Genomic DNA, 19,067 nt, shown 5'->3' with positions numbered 1-19,067 from the left:
CAAGCTTTGTGGCAGGGTCATGATAGTCTTCAAGTGTGTCTGTGCTTGTTTGACGTGCCATGTGTCCTCCTGTCTCGTCTTTGTCCCCGCCCCCTCGTTTTCTCATTATTGATTGTTAATGATTTCATACCCCGCACCTGTTCCCCTCTTGATTTGGTTCCATATATTATCCCCTGGTGTTTTCTGTCTTGTGGGAGTTCGATTCGTTTGGTTCTGTGTCTGCAAGACTTCATGACCTGTTCCTGTGGTTTGTGCTGTAAGGTATTGTCTAGTTTGGTCGCTGTAGTTTGGTCGCTGTAGTTTGGTCGCTGTAGTTTGGTCGCTGTAGTTTGGTCGCTGTAGTTTGGTCGCTGTAGTTTGGTCGCTGTAGTTTGGTCGCTGTAGTTTGGTCGCTGTAGTTTGGTCGCTGTAGTTTGGTCGCTGTAGTTTGGTCGCTGTAGTTTGGTCGCTGTAGTTTGGTCGCTCTAGTTTGGTCGCTCTAGTTTGGTCGCTCTAGTTTGGTCGCTCTAGTTATGTCGGTGCAGTTATGTCGGTGCGTAGTTTTGTCAAGTGTTTAATTAGGTAGGCAAGTGTCTAGTTTAGGTAGTCTAAGTTCCTGTTTTGTCTCTGTTATTATATTCCACTGTTGTGTTGTAATACCCCTCGTGGGTCTTTGTTTTGTGTTCTTGTAAATAAATTAATGTTTTCATGTCAAGCTGCCTTGGGTTCTCTCCTTGTCCAATTCTGATAATTAAAGGCTCACTATTAGAAACCCATATGTTTTTAAAATGCTTTATAAATGGAAGGTGTTAATCTAACTGCTGTATTATTCTAGTAATAAAGCTACAATTATCAGAAAAAAAAACATCTCATTCATGTGTCAGGAGGGAATGTGCAAACATCTATGTAATTAATGGCAGTGCAGACCTAAGGTCATGGAGGGTTAATGCATACATTTGTTATTGCTATGTACTCTATGTATGTTGTATATTGTAGCCCATAGTATGGTGATGTAAAGCTCTAGTACACAATAAAAATTACAAGACTATTGTTGGGTAATCAATCAATATAAAGCATTTGTTTACTAGAGTGTAATACATGTATGCATCTTGCAGACACTTCTATCCAAACGTTCAAGGTATACTTTTATTCATCAGTATGTGGAGAGACGAACCCACAAACCACAATTGCTTCACTAATAGGGTGGTGCAGGGATGACGTGTAGGCCAACCTGGAAGTTAGTACTGCACTGGTTGTTGGGTCTCGGGCGTATTACTTGTGGTGTTTTTTCTTTCTCTGTCCTTTGTTCTTCTTGCCATGTGTCTGAATTACTCGTTTAACCCGCCCTCTTGTTACCTCGTTAATTTCCTCGTTACTATGTTCTTTGATTCACCTGGGTTTCTGATTTTCCCGCTCTTTTCTCCAGCTGTTCCCCATTTTCTCCCCGTGGGTTCTCCTTTATATTCCCAGTGTTTCTTGTGTTCTGTGTCAGTCCGTTTTGGTCTTCACCCAGGGTTGTCCCGTCCCGTCCCAGCCCAGCCCAGCCCAGCCCAGCCCAGCCCAGCCTTGTCTGGTTCTATCCTGCCCTGCCCTGCCCTGCCCTGCCCTGCCCTGCCCTGCCCTGGCTGATCTACAAGTCAGTAACCATTTGTCTTGTCTAGGCTCCTGAACTGAGTGACCGCACCAAGTACCTACCTCTGTCTTGCTCACTGACTACACTCCTGGAATCCAGGGACTCATTTCCATTCTCAAGGGAACTCACCTCAACCTCCTAGGGAATCGATCTGTGCTCCAGGGACTTCGTCAGAACCACTGAGAGTGACTTTCTCTCATCCCAAGGAACCTTTACGGTGGGAGGATCCTGGACCTCGTCGGCGGGTGCACGTTCATTTTGCCTGCCTTCAGCGGGTGGATTTCCCTTGGCCCTCGTGGGTGGATTTACGTTCCTTTACCTGCCATCAGCAGGAGGATTTTTGTTGGCCCTCGTTGGGCGGATTTATCTCTTCCTTTGCATGGATTACCTTGACTGATCTCCCTTGCTATTTCTCACTTCTGAGAGGAGTCCCTTGTTTTTTGGCCCCGCTCTCGAGCCTTTTTTGTGACTTCGCCAAGTTCCCGTTTTTTCCCTCTGATCGCTATCTCTTGTCAAGATCTTCTGTTGTTTGTTCCCTTCCGGGGATATTAATAAAGATTCAGCAACCTGCACTTGACTCGTGAGTCGTTCATAACACTGATTCCCTCGACCAAAAGCCAATGAATTTCTACCATAAACTTTTGGAGGATTGCATTTACCAAAGGTTCATCAAGATTACACGTTTTGTCTACCAAGATAATCTTTACAAATTAACAAAACATTTTTACTAGCAAAAGTAAATTAGCTATCAGGAGGCTATAAGCAGCATTACTACCACTAAGCCTCAAACTGCTGTTCCATTATTTGTCAAACTCATATGTGCAATATGACGTCCCCACCAAAGGCTGTAGTCGTTTTTAGCACCTTGTTAGTAACCGCTGCTTTTGAGACAGGATACACAAAATCACGAGAAGTGTTTTAACTGGATGCTGCAGTATGTTTAACCAACAACTTATAACCAAAATTGAAGAATTATGTAGTATGTTATTCTTGAGAAAAAAAATTTGCAATACATTTCTAAACATAAACATGGACAATCAATAAACATACAGTTTATTCAATTTATTCAGTATAGAAAAATTCTGAGAGACTTCAAGGTTTCCAGAGGCAATATCTCTTAAAGAATATTTCAACATCTCTCAAGACAAATACATTATTCTATGCAATAATGTAGTTATTATACGTCTTGTTGGAATGCTTGTTTCTGATTGGCCAGTCGAGACATTTGCAGGTTTGTTATTCCCAGATAACAACCTTTCAAAATTAATAACGCAAGGTAACACGGATGTAGCAAATCATTTTGACAGTTTTTTTTTGACAAATTAAATATAAATTTATCTTTTAATACTTTTAATAACCAAATTGCCTGTTCATGACATATGAACGTCGTTTCTTAACTTAAAACCGAAAGTAAAATGGCTTTTCTTCGCAGAAGGTGTGCATTCGATAAAAAATAGCTTTCAAATATATATATTTTCAAAAAATATTTCAAATTCACATTTCATGTCCAGTTCTTTTCTCATGTGGTAAGTACCCGTATAATTAGCAGGATAATGTACAAGCAGCCTGCTTTTATCGCAAAATAAGCCCCTTCAGTGTGATGCAAGACACTCCTCTTCACCTTGAGTCCTGATCACACTGTCGGAGCTTCTTTCTGCGATCACAACTGGCTGCCTGTACATTTTCCCTTACTTGGGGCAGAACTTGAATTATAAACAACAAGTCATGAAAAGGCTAAATGTTTTCATGTTCAAAACATCTGATCTTTCAGAGTTTTAAAGGAGCCACAAAATAACATGTCTTTTTTATTAAGCTGCCTCTTTTGTGGTTGTCGTTCTCATTCTCTTTCTTCTCTTTGCCAGAAGGGGATTGGATGAGTCTATGATGGCTTTGATCCTTATTTGTTCATAGTCCACTCTTATGGTTGCAAGGGCATTAGTCATCTCCTCCTGTGGATTTACACACCAAACTCAACAACAAAATTTGACATGTATGACATTTACCATATTATACTGATAGACACCATACTAACCAAATAAAATTTGATTTTTTTTAATAAATATTTGAATGTTCTTTTGGATTTACCTTGACCTTTTCCCACACATGACTCTCTTCTTTAAGAACTTTACTTGTGTGTAAATGCGTCTGAGGGACAGTTAGTGATTTCTGTACATATCCAGAAAAAATATCCGGATTAGACATCCAGTTAAATTTTGTTAAGAATTATCCTGAGTTACATTTTAATTCTCACATTAATCCAAGAATGGTTCATGAACTCTGTGATGGTCATTCTCTCCGTTGGATCAGTTTTCAGTAATTGGCGAATGAGCTGCTTGGCTTTAAATTGAAAACAGTGATATGAATTGAAGGCTACATAACGGTTTTTAATAATGGGGTTTGTGAGCTCAAATGAGGTTAAAAACATCCTAAAAATCACCTTCCTCTGATACTGCTGACCATTCAGGCATAGAAAATTCATACTGGCCGTTCCTTATGCGAGATCTCATTCCTGGGGAGATTGGCAAACCATGGTTTGAGTAGAATGGTGGATATCCACATAACCTACCATGAGAAATAGAAAAATGTTGATTGTGATAAAACACATAAGAATATGCACTTGGGTCATATTGAATGTTTGCACTCACAGAAGGTACATGATGACTCCTAATGACCACATATCGCATGACTTATCATATTTCTCTGGACCAAGCACCTCTGGGGCTTAAAATAGAAACAAATATTTTAACTGTGTTGTATCATCATACTTAGGAAGTTCAGTGACTGTGACTTGCCTGCTTACCCACATAGTACGGTGTGTAGCATGGGGTTGTCAAGCATTTGTTTGTTGTGGTTTCTTTGGCAAATCCAAAGTCTGTGAGCTTGAGCTGGGCATCAGGATGCTTCGATGTGTACAGCAAATTCTCTGGCTATTGGTTAGAGAAGAATGAATGTTAATTCAAAATGATAAATATTTTGTTTGTATGCATGATAGCTTCATGATGAGCATTATAGTTATGTATTTTCACAGTAAGATTTAGAGAAACCTTGTTGTTTCAAAGTTTCAGAACCTTAAATATTTTATTTTAACTCTTACACATGTTTAATGTACTGTGCGCCCCTATATGTTCAGTGCATCTGGGAATTATTCATTTTTATGTTACAGCCTTATCCAAAAATGGATTCAATTCAATATTTTCTTCAAAATTCTACAAACCATACACCATAATGACAACATGAAAGAAGTTTGTTTGAAATCTTTGCAAATTTATAAAAAATAAAAAAACAAAAAAAGCACATGTACATAAGTATTCACAGCCTTTGCTCAATACTTGGTTGAAGCACCTTTGGCACCAATTACAGCCTCAAGTCTTTTTGAGAATGAGGCTACAAGCTTGTGACACCTATTTAAGGGCAGTTTCTCCCATTCTTCTTTGCAGGACCTCCCAAACTCCATCATGTTGAATGGTGAGCGTCAGTGCACAGCCATTTTCAGATCTCTCCATAGATGTTCAATGGGGTTCAAGTCTGGGCTCTGGCTGAGCCACTTAAGGACATTCATAGAGTTGTCCTGTAACCACTACAATGTCATCTTGGCTGTGTGCTTATGGTGATTGTCCTGTTGGAAGATGAATCTTCGCCCCAGTCTGAGGTCCAGAGCGCTCTGGAGCAGGTTTTCATCTAAGATATTTCTGTACATTGCTGTATTCATCTTTCCCTCGATCCTGACTAGTCTCCCAGTTCCTGCCACTGAAAAACATCCCCACAACATGATGCTGCCACCATGTTTCACTGTAGGGATGGTATTGGCCAGGTGATGAGCGTTGCCGGTTTTCCTCCAGACATGACGCTTGCCATTCAGGCCAAAGAGTTCAATCAATGTTTCATCAGACCAGAGAATTTTGTTTCTCATGGTCTGAGAGTCCTTCAGGCGGGGTGTCATGTGCCTAGGCAGAGTCCTGGTGATTCCAAACTTCTTCCATTTACGGATAATGGAGGCTACTGTGCTCATTGGGACCTTCAATGCTGCAGACATTTCTCTGTACCCTTCCCCAGATCTGTGCCTCAATACAATCCTGTCTCGGAATGCGACAGACATTCTTTGGACTTCATGGCTTTGTTTGTGCTCTGACATGCACTGTTAACAGTGCGACCTTATATAGACAGGTGTGTGCCTCTCCAAATCATGTCCAATCAACTGAATATAACACAGGTGGACTCCAATCAATTTGTAAACACATCTCAGGGAAGATCAGTGGAAACAGAAGTGTCATGGCAAAGGCTGTGAATACTAATGAACATGTGCTTTTTTCGTTTTTAATTTTTTCAAACAAACTTCTTTCACGTTGTCATTATGGGGTGTTGTTTGTAGAATTTTGGAAAAGGGCTGTAACATAACGAAATGTGGAAAAAGTTAAGCGCTGTGAATACTTTTAGGATGAACTGTATATGTATTATTATTGTCTGTCAGTGTTCCCCTGTTTGTTTAGGACTTTTAGTTTGTATTTTGATTTTCTTTTTCTTGTGTAGTTCTTTTGGTCATTGGGCTCTCGTTGATTATTTTCCGTGGTGTGTCTTGTTACCTTGATAGTTCTCAGCAGAGCCATTGAAAGAGTTGCGCCAAAATTTTTGTGTGTCATGATTCATGGCACATAGTTCCAGGAAGTTATGTTATCTCTTTAAATGCTATATTTCTTTCATTTTTATATTTTTATATTCATTAAATGACTTGTTTCTTTAAATGGGTTAAAAGTTGCCCCCCAGCTCCATGCATTTCTAGTTACTTCCGGGAACTATTGAGAGCCTCCATGAACCGCCAATGCTGTGAACAAAACTGTTCCATTAGAGTCAACGGAGATGACGCGACTCTCTCTCTCAATTCCTCTGGTTCTCAGTGTATATAAAGCCTAAAGCCTGATTTTTAGTTCTGCGTAGGACCTACTCCTTAGCCTACATGTCAGTTTTCATTTATAATTCTACGTTGTTGTCCGTGCGAAAGGCAATGACCACTAGGCGTCAGTGTCCACGCGCGTGTTGCTTGTGTAACCAAGACAAGAGCCGTAGAAGAAGCAGCTCGTTTTAAAGCATTAGCATTGATAGCGGCAAGTAAATAGTAACTTTTCTTGCAGATTTGAGATGTTTAATACAGAAGCACATAAATTTTACATATGTTTGAGTAAACATGACTCTATCGCATAGGTTATTTTACCTAGGGGAGGGGTTAAAACAGACCAATCCCAGCGCTTCCGCTCCACGTAGGGTCCGTGTTGAGTTGACGCATTGTTACATTTTTGGAGAGGTGCGTGTCAGGCTACGGTGTAGGTCATGCGGCTCTGCGTAAACTACGCCATAGGTTACGGCGTAGATCCTATGCACGACTATAATTCACGCTTAAGATGTGTCTGAAACCGCTCCCTATCTCCTATATAGTCGGGTGTCATCCATTTTGTAGTATTGTCCGAATCCTGAGTGAACTACTTCATTCTCTACATTCGTTCACTATTTTTACCCACAGTGCACTCTTATTTTGAGTTTGCATCCGATGTTAATAATCTGTTAATGCCACGAATGTCTATAGGCCTATAGGGAATAGTGAAGGAGTGAACGAGGGAGTGGTTTCAGACACAGTGCTAGTGTTCCTTTGTTCTTTGTCAGTTGTTGGCTGTTTCTCAATATGCGTTCTTCTGCAATCTTGCATCCTCGTGTTCTGGGTCTCTGTCATCATCAAACATCAAAGGACGGTTCCAATTTAAAATACTCATCGAGGGTGCATCGAAGTACCGAACCCCATTTAAGAAGCCTACTAGACGTCATTGCTGCCGAGCTTGTTCTTCGGAGGCGGCCTCGCAAGACCAGTCTCCACGAGAACACAAGTCTGTTATTTGCGTTTTTGGAATTGAGAAACGGCCGTTGTGTTTGATACATGTTCTCTCTGTTGTCTTGGATCATTTGATTTCGTGTCTCTTTGTTACTGTGTCGCTTTTCAATAAAACTATCAACTTATCTGCTGCATTGCCTGCCAAGCAATGCCTGTTTTTTTCATGATTGTGACAAATATATATTTATATGTATTTTTATGTTTACATCAATATGTAATGCTGTTTCCTAATATAAGATGTACAGTATAGCTCACCTTGAGGTCTCTGTGTGCAATGTTAAAACCATGCAGAAACTCAACAGCTTCTCCAATACTCCTCATTATTTCAGAGGCTTCTACACTTGGTGAACAAAAAAATGAAGACATAATAAATACAAAAATTTAAGAGTAAGGATGAAAGGTAATACCGAAGTGAGCTGTACCTCTTTCAGTAAAACCTTGATCACCGTGCTCCTGTATGCGGCGAAAGAGTTCTCCACCCTCCATACTGTTTAAAAAATAAAATAATTAAATTCGGGGGCCAAGTCATAAATGTTATACATGTCTGGTAAACTACAAAACAGGATGGCTAACAAAAAAATCACAAAGGGTGGAAGTGAGAGGTTAAATCAAAATTTACCACTCCATGATGAGAAGCAAACACTTTTTTCCTTGGTAGAAATTATCAAAGACATCTGCAATTTCTACAATACATGGACAGGCCGATGCCCTGCAGTGAAGCTCTACTTCTCGTCTTGCTTTAGGGGTGTCCTGCAGCATCTGAGAGTGGGTGAACAAGAGCACACTAATCAAATAAAACCCTTTTAGATGGTCTACTCTAGATGTATCAATGTTATGTAATTGTGCATTAGCTAAAGATGAAAGGACACAGAGAGAGCATGAGAAAGAGAGGAGAGCGATGTGAGACTTTCTTCTGCCCTACATACAAAATAAGGAAATACTTTCAAGAACGTTGGTAAACAAACACCACTGTTCATTTTATGGACACATTTCTTAGAATTTATTCTTTTGTTCTCAACATAAGAAAAGTCATATACTGGTTTTAAACAACATGAGGATCATTAAATTATGTAAAAATGATGAATACTGCTTAAATAGTGTAACTGTGCCCAGTTCTTTACAGATTGTATGTGCAATCTAATTATAGATACTCTCTTCTTTTACGCTTCTACTGTGTTTTCCCACATTCCATTGTACTACTGTTACTGTAAATTCCAGAAACAAACATGTTTTGGCAAGTAAATCTGATTTTGGTTATGATCCAGATGAACATCAAACATCCTGTGAAGTCATTTTAATGGCATTAACTCAAAAGATAAGAACAGAGAGAAGTTTAGGGAAAAAACACTGCAGGATTAGTATTAATGTTCAGAAGAAAATAATCTGGATGAATAAAATGGAGGGACCCTGTGGGTTCCCTCCCTGCACATTAACATATTTGCCTCACTTGCAAGCTGCATTATTATGTTGGATTGTGTTTTGAAATGCACAATACAAATACATTTGATATTTTAAATTGTGCCCAACAAAATGCTTTAGTTTAGATTTTTAGGTTAATCTTAGTTTACATTGAGAACGCAACAACAGATGTCAAGTTTAGGGTGAACAAATAAACTTCCAGGAATGCCAGACTGCTCCCCTTCGAAAAGCCAATGCCTCCAATGCCTTATGACTCTCACTTTAAAACCCAATGCTCACTCAAAGAAAACAAGAAAAGATTTGTGTGTATTGAGAGAGAGAGAGAGAGAGAGAGAGAGAGAGAGAGAGATTTCTTAATGTATGAATGCAATTCATTTTTAATTTGAAACCATGACGAATAAATACCTTTAAAGCATATTTCTGTCCACTTTTCTTTTGTAAAATCGCCCAGACTTTGCCGTTAATGCCTAGTCCGAGCACCTGTTCCGTAAACTTGTACTCTTCTGTTAGGACAGTCTTTTTTATCTTCGCTGTGGCTTTCGGCGGCGGACACTCTTGAGTCGCGCTGTCCATCTGCTGACGCTGAATCACTCGCTGCTCATCGGAAATCGCTGAATCATTTTTACTCTCCGTATCATCTAACATATTGATGGAGTGTTTGCGTCTTTCCATGCTACAGAAAAGACTTCTGTAGAGCCGCTTAACGGATTTTAAAAGGATCCAATTAACAGGACTGGAATACTTTTGCTCCCATCAGACATTCACCTATAGCCTACCACTTAAAGGCTGTAAGCAGTATGAAATTGCTTCGATGTGATCTATTTATATATTATATATAGGCTGGTTTTTGCTTTTAACTTAAAAGTAACATGACACGCAATGCCCACCGGATTTTCTTCAGGGCATGCACCTTACCACACAATAAATACATGAATAATTTATCGTGATAGCTTCCTCCTAATTAATTTAGGAACGCATTTTAAATAATAAACCAGTGAGTAAAAGTAGCTATTATTTCTTCATTCCTCTATTCTGCGACAGTGACAACTTAAAATTAATGATGATATTATTGTGACACCAAGAAAAATAATAATAATTGATACACTGTTCCGCTTCTGACATTAACCTCGGTCAAAAAAATCATTAATATAAACTCTTCTCTGGGACGCTAATTAAACACAACAACAAACACGAAAAATGCAACATTCATGTTAAAATGTGTTCAAGCAATTTCAGCTGTTGAATGGCTTTTTTAAAAGGGAATAGTGTTGCGGTCACTTTGACAGACACAGGTGTTTCCACCCGGTCATATTTAAACGCGGTGCTTACATGCCGCTCACAGCATTGGAGTTATTTAGAGAATATTCGTATAATGTCATTTTTATAATACAGAAAGGTGCACACCAGCACATCTCTAAACGTTTTCAAACAGCTTCTTGTACATAGATAGTTACGGCAATATCAGGATGTTTGCAAAAGCGTTTCGTGTGAAATCTAACACGGTTATCAAGGGATCTGACAGGTACTACTACTAGTAAGATTTTTGTAGTTTGTAGTTTGTAGTTAGTTGTAGAATGGAGTTTAAACGGCTAACGTTGGACGTACATTTGCAAAGCATGTCTGATTTGTAGTTGTTTGACCCATAAATTAATGTATTAAATGAAGATTGAATTAAACGAGATTGATGCTTACTTGATGCAGATATACTGTGGAAAAGTTCCAGATTCAGACCTTTGCACTCACATTTAAATAAATGTTATATATTTTAAGTAAAAATAAAAGTTTTTTGGTCCAATATCAGGTAACCTTACTGTTACAAGAAGTGCCTTACAAAATAATTATTTCATGGCCTATCTTCGTACAATTTTTTAGTTTTTTACTGTTTGTATTATTTAGTTTGAAAAATATATATAGTTCTAAAACATTGGATTGAGAATGCCTAATCTTAAAATTGGAAATTAAATCATTACATTTATTTTCATGTCATCCTAATACCCTTCTTCGTGGTTCTGTCATACAGGAGGAAGCTCAGAGCAGATATCTCCACTGCTTTTCCTTCGCTGTCAGCAGAGGATCTCAATGAGCTTGTCCCAAATAAAGAAGAGCTGAATACTGTGAAGATATATGCACATAAGGGAGCTGCAACAACTCTATACGTCCTTCATAAAAATCCAATTTTCTTTCAGCTGGAGAAGCAGCTTTATCCCACAGGTGGGTCTGCATGCTTAATTCCAGAGTCCATTAGTTAAATCTTAATGCTTTTGGGGTTTTTCATTGTCTGTGTTGATTTCAGTGTACACACTATGGCGATATCCTGCCATGCTCCCAGCGTTCACCACATGGCCACCTGTCCTGCAGAAGTTAGCTGGTGGAGCAGGTCTGCATCTTTGGGGTTTTAATTAGTATTTTGTTTCCTACTATGGAACTTGTGTCTGAGTAATTTCTCCCTCCTGCAGATCTTATGTTGCCGGGTGTTGTGGTACTTAATAGTGGCCTTCCTGAGGTACATCAAGGAGACTGCTGTGCTGTCAATCTTGTCATGAACAGGTACCGAATTTTACTCCAACGTACAAATTTCCTTTTTCTTAATTTGTGCATCAGATCATAGAATAAAAAAGATATATATATATATATTGACCACTTTAGAAGACGAAAAAAAAGCTGGTCCAACACTAATCCAAAAGAATTTGCCGTTTCAGTTTTTAATCCTACACAAATTTTGGAAGAAAATACAACCAACCGAAGATGTATAATAGAAACAAAATATTTTGAAGATTAACTGTATGTATATATAAAAAGTAATAATAATATAATACGTGCTTTTGGGCCAATTTTAATAAAATTATCTATAAAGAGTAATAAATAAATAAAAATAATAAATAATAAAAAATCTATACAATAATAAACATGATATTACTGAATGTCGCTATACCATGTGAATTTTCGATGTTACAGGGCACCAGTCGCTGTTGGTACAGCAGCCACGTCGAGTGCTGAGATGAGGAACAGTGGAATGAAAGGGAAAGGAGTGAATGTTTTGCATACATACATGGACCAGCTGTGGTGAGCTTTGCATTAAAGCGTTGTTTTTCACTATATATTCTTAAACACAAAATGCCACTGAAATTCAAACTGGTTTATATGGTGTGTACTAGACACTCGCACAAAGACTCAAGGATCTCATTTAGACTTCCTTCTGTCTCAAATTCCTTTAGGGCAATTGGGGATAAGACAAGTCCCCCAGTTATACCATTCACAAACTCTTCAACACAGGTTGAGACTGAGGAATGTGAAGAGGGGATGAAAGCAGAGGGGCAGGTGAGTGATGGACAGGACAGCCCTGAACCAAATGCAGTGGAAACATCTTGTCAGGGCATGCAGGAGCTGAGACTGGCAGATAAGGACTTGGAGGCGCTGAAGGACAAAGAACCGGTTGAGGATGGAGAGGGAGAAGACAAAGACGATAACGACTCTAGATCTCCGCAAGGTGAGATCTTAACTCCTCATGGATTTACCGTCTCACGTCTATCACATATGTTAATATTTATGACTGTGTCTACAGAGCAGACGGATGCATTATTGCTCCAGTGCTTTCTTCATGCACTTAAGGCTAAAGTAAAAAAGTCAGAGCTCCCCCTGCTCACCAGCACCTTTCTGCGCAACCATATGGCATCCTGCTGGTAATTGTCCATTTAATAATTACCTTTTAAAGTTAGAAACTGGGATTGTCTTCACATATTTTTATGCCAATTTTAGGATTTGTTTTTTAATGTAGTTGATTAGTTTTTTTGTTTTTCCTTTGTGCCCTGTTTTAGGAATAATATACAAAAACATTAGAAATATTTGTTAAGGAGGTACATGAGGTCAAATTTGATTTGATTTTGCTTTTAAAAAGCTCCTAAACTATTTTTTAAGGCAAACATGATTTTCTGATTTTGTATCAAAGACCACATAAGGAGATGTGAGGTGCTTGGAGTTCACCCCAGCTTTTAGTTGAAATCCCATTTTTACTTCAAAGGCATCTTCAGCTTTTTTCCAACCTGAAAAATAAACCTATGATACCAAGTGGAAATGGTTATTTAAATGTTGGTATGCTGCAACCTTTCTGGAGATTTTGTTCTTTCGAATTTTAGTTGTTATTTTCTTTACTTTTTTTCTTAACTCTTTCCCACAGTCCTAAAGGAAAACAAATTGACATCAGGAAATCCAGTTATAAAAAGGTACTCTTATCACATAATTAGTGTTTCATTCCGTTTCAGATTATTGGATCACTTTTTTTGGTAGGTTTCAACTTTTTCCCTCTCTTTGTCTTTTTCTAACACGATGCTCTCCAGCTCTCTAAGTTTCTGCAGTGCATGCAGCGAGATCACAGTCTGATTCAGGTGAAGGAGTTGAAAAAAGGTGTGGAGAGCATTGTAGAAGTTGACTGGAGGAACCCTGAGTATGCAGTACTCTCTGTTTAACTAATAACATGTCATTGATACACTTATTATTTATTGCAAGGCTTATATGTCATTCATACAATTCACCATTTATTACAATTCTAAGAGCTCCACTTTAGCGTTACTCAATACTTTTTTCCAGGTTGTACTCCTTCAGCATCCCAGAAGATTGTGGGCAAGAGAAAGAGTCTATGGAGGAGGGCGGAGCTTGTGAGGTCCCGTTCCAGCCCCCTGAAATCACACCCCTGTATGGGGTCACGGCACATCTGGAGCCTCTCTTTCAGGATGCCAAGAAAAGGTATATGGGAGGCAATTGACAGATTCCTTTAGTTTGTGTTGAAGTTTACATTACATTTACATTTAGACATTTGGCAGACGCTTTTATCCAAAGCGACTTACAGTGCACTTATTACAGGGACAATCCCCCTGGAGCAACATGGAGTAAAGTGTCTTGCTCAAGGACACACTGGTGGTGGATGCTGGGATCGAACCAGCAACCTTTGATTTACCAGTTCAGTGGTTTAACCCACTAGACCACCATCTCAGTTTAGAGGGATATCAAAATGTTCTCATGTTTTATTCACCCTCAAGGCATCCTGACTGAATGTGACTTTCTTCTTGAAGAATAATGCAGTCGAAGCTATAATACAGTGTATCATTTTACTTTCAAGCAGTAGAATGGGAGTGAATGGGCGTCGACTTTTAGAAGCTCCACAAAGTGCATCCATTGATCAATGAACTGCTCGACACGACTCTGTGGTCTTAACAAATATCTCCTGAAGCCATACTTCTCCTAAACAAACGCAGAAGATGACCTTTATTATATCCCTTTAAGCATGTGACTTTGTGTTTCAGAAAGGGAGCGACTCTGAAGGCATCTGAAGTGAGAAATATTATCACAGATTATGTGAAGGAAAATGAACTTGTTCATGAAACCAACAAAAAGTAAGTTCCTAAATACAGTCACTCACTTTTAATACAGTTTAACTCTGTTTGCTATGAATCATAGGATTTCTGCATGGGTTTAATGGACAGGATGGTTTCAGTACTTAACCAGTATAGACTAAATATTTGCAGTTTTTAAGGGTTGCATTGAAAATAGTTTTTTTTTTTCTTGTTCATCAGTTATGTTAATATAAACCCTACACTTTGTGACTGCTTGCTGGAGAAATCCGAGTACCAGGAAGTAGAGAATCTGAAATGGGATGATCTCATTAGCAGGTAGGCTTTATTTCTAAACCGAGACATTTATGTTCATTTGAAGAGTTTTTCCAAACAGCATCTTTGTAGGCTTCTTAACTGTTTCCCTGCCATCGATGAGTTAAAATTCAAGGGTCTGTACTGTTGTACAGCAGGTGGCGCTGTTACACATGTTTGGAAAGAATTTTATAATTGATCTGTTTTTGCTGTAAAATTTGTATCTGTTTTTAATAATAATTTTAACCCAATCTGGGCGGAGTTGTTGACAAAAAATGTAAGAATCTCAGCTGTTTAAGAAAAATTATGTATTTTTGAAGAAACCTACCCACATATAAAAAAGAACACTTGAAGATAGAAGAATGTGTTTTCTTTAGTTTAAAAGCAGATACTCTGTTCTTTCATTTGATATATTATTTCTTCATATATTCATCACTAAAAAAGTAGCCATCACATTTTAGTGAAAATTTTCAAAAATGCTGGCGCTAACTGGGGAAAGAGTTTATACCGGTAATATGGAATATGCTTTAAATTTCTCTACTGTATTTAATGTCAGAGGCTTCTGTTAGTCAGTTCCAATCCAGCTGTTTGTGTAATTGCTAACAGATGGTTTAAACACAAGGGAGCAATTTAATACTAATCGTTTATCTTTTCTGAAGAAATGTAAGTAATATTTTCTCATGTGTTTGGGGTATTTTTTACATGGTTCCTTAATGATAGAAGTTAAGAAAAACTGCTAGATATGGCTTGACCCCCTCCTTCGGTTTAAATCATTAATACTGCCTTAAGTATCAAACTTTGTTACAGCATATATTAATCTGGGTTTATGTAATTTATTTATTTATAGATGATTTTAATTTAAGTTTCTAATGCATTATAATGTAAAATATATAAATATATGTAAAAATAAACATTATCAATGGTTAATAATTGCTGTTTAAATTAATATTTTATTCCATTAACCAATGTCAATGAATTGAACCGGATTGTAAAGTGTTACTGCCTGTGTGTGTAGAACACTAAGTAGAATGCAGGCATGCCATGAGGTGCTGTTTCCAGGTCAGCGCCCTGTGGTTAAGAAAGGTCAGATGGAACCCATAGACATTACCGTTGCCACCAGGGGCTCTAATAAGAAGGTATGAAGGCATCATAAAGTCATGAGTATAAATAAACTGTCTTAACTCATATAAATACAAAGGCTAAATATTTAATACCATTTTTTTTTTCCTAAGGTCACAATTGTTAAAAATCTGGAGGCGTTCGGTTTGGACCCAGCTGTAGTAGCAGACACCCTGCAGCGTCGGGTCCAGGCCAGCTGTTTCCTCCAGGATTCCCCAGGCGTGAAAAACAGAGTCCTGTTACAGATCCAGGGAAATCAGATACAACATGTTGGCAAACTGCTGCTGGGTATGCATCACAACAAAACTTCCACTATTTGCAATCTTTTACTTTAACATCACTGACCTTTTTTTGTTACAGATCAATATCACATCCCACGGAAATATGTACAAGGTCTTGACAAAGCTCCCAAACCAGGCAAGAAGAAATAGCAGATGTTCAACATCAGACATTCACATCAAATAGGTTGCTGTAACATTTTGAAGAACTCCTGGTCAAGCCAAAATGTCATTTGTGCAATAAAGCAATTCTTTTCAGTTTGAGTGATCTGTAAAGTTATCTTAGCATGAATATTTAAAAACGAGTTTAAGTAGGAATGAACTATGGAGAAACCCAAATATTGGATTGAAATTTACCTTTAAATATGGACTTAGGTTAATTTAGGAAATATTTTGTAGGTTCATTCAAACCACCAGTTGTGTTTCTCAATGTTTGCCCAACCGTGACTTGAAACAACCCAACATATTTATTATTTCATGTACTTAAAAAATTAAGTAATGAGAATTGCTGTACAATATGAATTGGCAGGTCTGATGGACCCATGTAAAATTTATGAAAGTATGCAAATATACTTGAATACAGGTTTACGTTATCCTTGTTATATATGTCATGCTTAGTGAATGAGAGCCAATGTTTGGATTTGAAATTTTACGCTAATATTCTGCATATATTAATATTTATATTTATATTAAATAATGAATTTAGTGTAAAGGTTTTATATCCAGGTAGGGTAAATAAGGATGGATGGAAAATGTGCAAGGTGACAATATAAACTGATGGCACTGCGGCATATCAAAATACAGGACCGTAATAAGCTGAAAATACACATCATATTAAACAATTAAAAGACGCTTTAACATCACAACTAAGCAGTAGAATTTTTGTAAATATACAGTACATATAATTGAGCAAACAATTGGTGTTACTACAGCCAGAACAAAAACAACAGAATGTTGTGATATTAGAGAGTACATTTGTATTGTATGAACATGTACGTGACTGACAGTTTCAATCTCTTGATTTTAATTGTTTGGAAAAAGCACCTTTCTTGTGTTCCAGAAAAAAGTGAGTCACACATGCTTGTAATAAAAAGTAAATACATTTTACCATTTTATGTGAACTAAAATAAGTGTACATGCAGTCAAAACTATTATGATAAAAGATGAGGCTGAAAATATTTTTGCCTTAGATACACACATTTCACAGATGGATTGATTTTCTGATTGGATGGTAGGGCATTTTCAGATTCCTAAGTAAAACAATGTGACCTGAACTACATTTGTCTCATCGAAGACCTGTAAATCATGCACTTTTTATAGGGGCTCCGGAAGCACAATAAAGAAAACATTGTTCTACATTACCAGCAGGGTTTTGTCAGTGCTGTAGTATTGCTTCATGCAAAATGTTTCCTACACTGGCCTCTAACAACAATGGTGCTGTTTGTGTTTTTTCTCGTGCTAACAGTTATTGTCAGCATTGACAATCAAGGTACAGTGAGTCAATTATTCTCATACTAATATTACGTGCACTTATTTGTAATGACAGTAGCATTACTTTATCTTGTTTAGACGTTTTTTTTGTTTTGCTTTTGATATAGTGTAATATTTTGAATTCTTGACTATTCAGACTTCACGCAAAGATTTTTGATGGAATAAAAATGGATCAATGTCCACATCAAATGAAAAAATTTAACTTCTTATGGTGTTTTGAATTATGTATCAAGTAAAGCTGCATCACCTGCATTATCCGCATGAGTCTGCATGTTTATCTATGTTTCCAGCTAGACCTGAGACATCTATCAATCAAAAGATGATGTGCTGCTTGATGTTAAGAATGTCCTCATCTGTCCTCATCTGTCAACTCTTTCCGCCACCTGTAACGATAACCTGGACTAAGAACAATGTGAATGTGACAGAGAACATAAATCAAAGTCAGTATCGGCTGAAAAGTGACGGTACCTTCAACGTCTACTCCACTCTGAGGTTCACACCTGAGGAGGGAGACATTTACAGCTGCACGGTGTATCATAAAGCTCTTAAAGAGAAATATGAAACCAGAACCTGGGGTGAGAATCAATGGACATTAGATTTATAGTCCATGGCATAGGCATGAAACTGTAAACATCATGTTCGTGTGTTTGTATATTTCAGAAGTTGATTTTGCTTTGTCCAGTGTTGGTCCAGTGATGTTCTGTGGAGTGGGCTTGACTCTGGGGCTGCTGGGAGTCACTGCTGGTATTTTCTTCTTCATTAAAGAACATCATCATACATCTCATCTCTTTTTGCAAATGTCATTTGTTTTTGATATTCTCATGTATTTTGTGAGATTGAATTGAATGTTTTAAAGTCTATGTCTGCTGTTGGTTACTCATGTATACAAACAAAAACATTATGTTTGGCACTTTCTGTAAATATGGGGTACAAAATAGGGATACATTTCTATGTCAGTAAATGGAGGTATGTAGAACCGAAAATGTTCACAGTGTCAAAATATTAAACAAATAAAAAATATTTATTGTTTCATTTTCAATTTATTCATAATCTTTGCAGAATGTGGGAGATGTTGAAATAAACACAAACATGAAAATGGAAATAGGTCGATGACATGATCATGTGGTGCGACCTGTCAATAATTGTATTAAAGAACCATTGTATCATTTTAGCAGCATCTAGCAGTGAGGTTGTGAATTGCAACCAACAGCTCACTCCACCCCTTCCTCCCTTCAGAAGCACTATGGAAAGAGGAATGTCTCAGGTTTTTACTTCTTTCCCAAATGAGATAACCTGTTCCTGATTGCATCGCTGCCGGCGGCTAGTTTGTATCCTCTGACACTTGCTTCACCTCACATTTGTTCTTGGTCTTATTATTAGTGTATTTTACTATCGTTACATATCACTGTCGTTGCCGAATTATTTATAACTTTATATTTTAAACCTATATTCATTGAAACGTAACGCCGCTAGCATATTAGCGTGTTAGCTTGCCTTCTGTTTACATTGTGGAATATCATCTCCCCCTATTTGTCTTGTGTGCTAACTGTTTCTCTTTTTAAGTGTATATACTAAGACTCATCAAGCAACCTTGCTAAGTTAGGATTGCACTTCATACCCGGTGAGATATGGCT

The 19,067-nt window shown here is 37.8% G+C and overlaps 2 protein-coding genes across 3 annotated transcripts; one reads left to right on the top strand and one right to left on the bottom strand.

Annotated features, from left to right (window-relative positions):
- Positions 1 to 3,264: 3,264 nt before the first annotated feature.
- On the bottom strand, positions 3,265 to 9,704 carry mapkapk2b (MAPK activated protein kinase 2b). The gene is made up of 10 exons (XM_056729666.1): positions 9,312 to 9,704; positions 8,107 to 8,246; positions 7,910 to 7,974; positions 7,743 to 7,822; positions 4,413 to 4,539; positions 4,258 to 4,333; positions 4,050 to 4,174; positions 3,864 to 3,949; positions 3,698 to 3,778; positions 3,265 to 3,561 (listed from the first exon to the last, which is right to left on the bottom strand). Exons 1-10 carry the CDS (start codon positions 9,576 to 9,578, stop codon positions 3,421 to 3,423), a joined length of 1,188 nt encoding a protein of 395 aa, XP_056585644.1. The 5' UTR covers positions 9,579 to 9,704; the 3' UTR covers positions 3,265 to 3,420.
- A 526-nt stretch (positions 9,705 to 10,230) lies between these two features.
- Positions 10,231 to 18,424, top strand: eif2d (eukaryotic translation initiation factor 2D). Of its 2 annotated transcripts, XM_056729755.1 has the most exons (18): positions 10,231 to 10,428; positions 10,927 to 11,117; positions 11,200 to 11,283; positions 11,363 to 11,453; positions 11,862 to 11,969; positions 12,122 to 12,393; positions 12,469 to 12,586; positions 13,081 to 13,126; positions 13,241 to 13,347; positions 13,491 to 13,646; positions 14,204 to 14,293; positions 14,474 to 14,569; positions 15,561 to 15,681; positions 15,778 to 15,952; positions 16,025 to 16,081; positions 17,408 to 17,431; positions 17,724 to 18,008; positions 18,094 to 18,424. In XM_056729755.1, the coding sequence occupies exons 1-18, from the start codon at positions 10,373 to 10,375 to the stop codon at positions 18,276 to 18,278; spliced, it is 2,262 nt and encodes a 753-aa protein (XP_056585733.1). In that variant the 5' UTR covers positions 10,231 to 10,372; the 3' UTR covers positions 18,279 to 18,424. The 2 variants fall into 2 exon arrangements, with proteins under 2 accessions (XP_056585733.1, XP_056585734.1); XM_056729756.1 differs by lacking the exon at positions 18,094 to 18,424 and having other exon boundaries at positions 17,728 to 17,771.
- Positions 18,425 to 19,067: the final 643 nt, after the last annotated feature.

This window comes from Triplophysa dalaica, chromosome 18, assembly GCF_015846415.1.
Source record: "Triplophysa dalaica isolate WHDGS20190420 chromosome 18, ASM1584641v1, whole genome shotgun sequence".
Classification (NCBI taxonomy): domain Eukaryota; kingdom Metazoa; phylum Chordata; class Actinopteri; order Cypriniformes; family Nemacheilidae; genus Triplophysa; species Triplophysa dalaica.
Note: the sequence above shows the minus strand (reverse complement) of the source record. Positions and strands in the feature narration are given on the sequence as shown.

Coding starts and splice junctions, on each gene's coding strand:
- mapkapk2b (XM_056729666.1), bottom strand. CDS start 9,578: ATGGAAAGACGCAAACACTCCATCAATATGTTAGATGATACGGAGAGT. Junction 4,334..4,412: donor CTACACACCGTACTATGTGG/GTAAGCAGGCAA, acceptor TTCTATTTTAAG/CCCCAGAGGTGCTTGGTCCA. Junction 3,779..3,863: donor TGAACCATTCTTGGATTAAT/GTGAGAATTAAA, acceptor GGATATGTACAG/AAATCACTAACTGTCCCTCA.
- eif2d (XM_056729755.1), top strand. CDS start 10,373: ATGTTTGCAAAAGCGTTTCGTGTGAAATCTAACACGGTTATCAAGGGA. Junction 11,970..12,121: donor ACATACATGGACCAGCTGTG/GTGAGCTTTGCA, acceptor AAATTCCTTTAG/GGCAATTGGGGATAAGACAA. Junction 14,570..15,560: donor TGGGATGATCTCATTAGCAG/GTAGGCTTTATT, acceptor CTGTGTGTGTAG/AACACTAAGTAGAATGCAGG.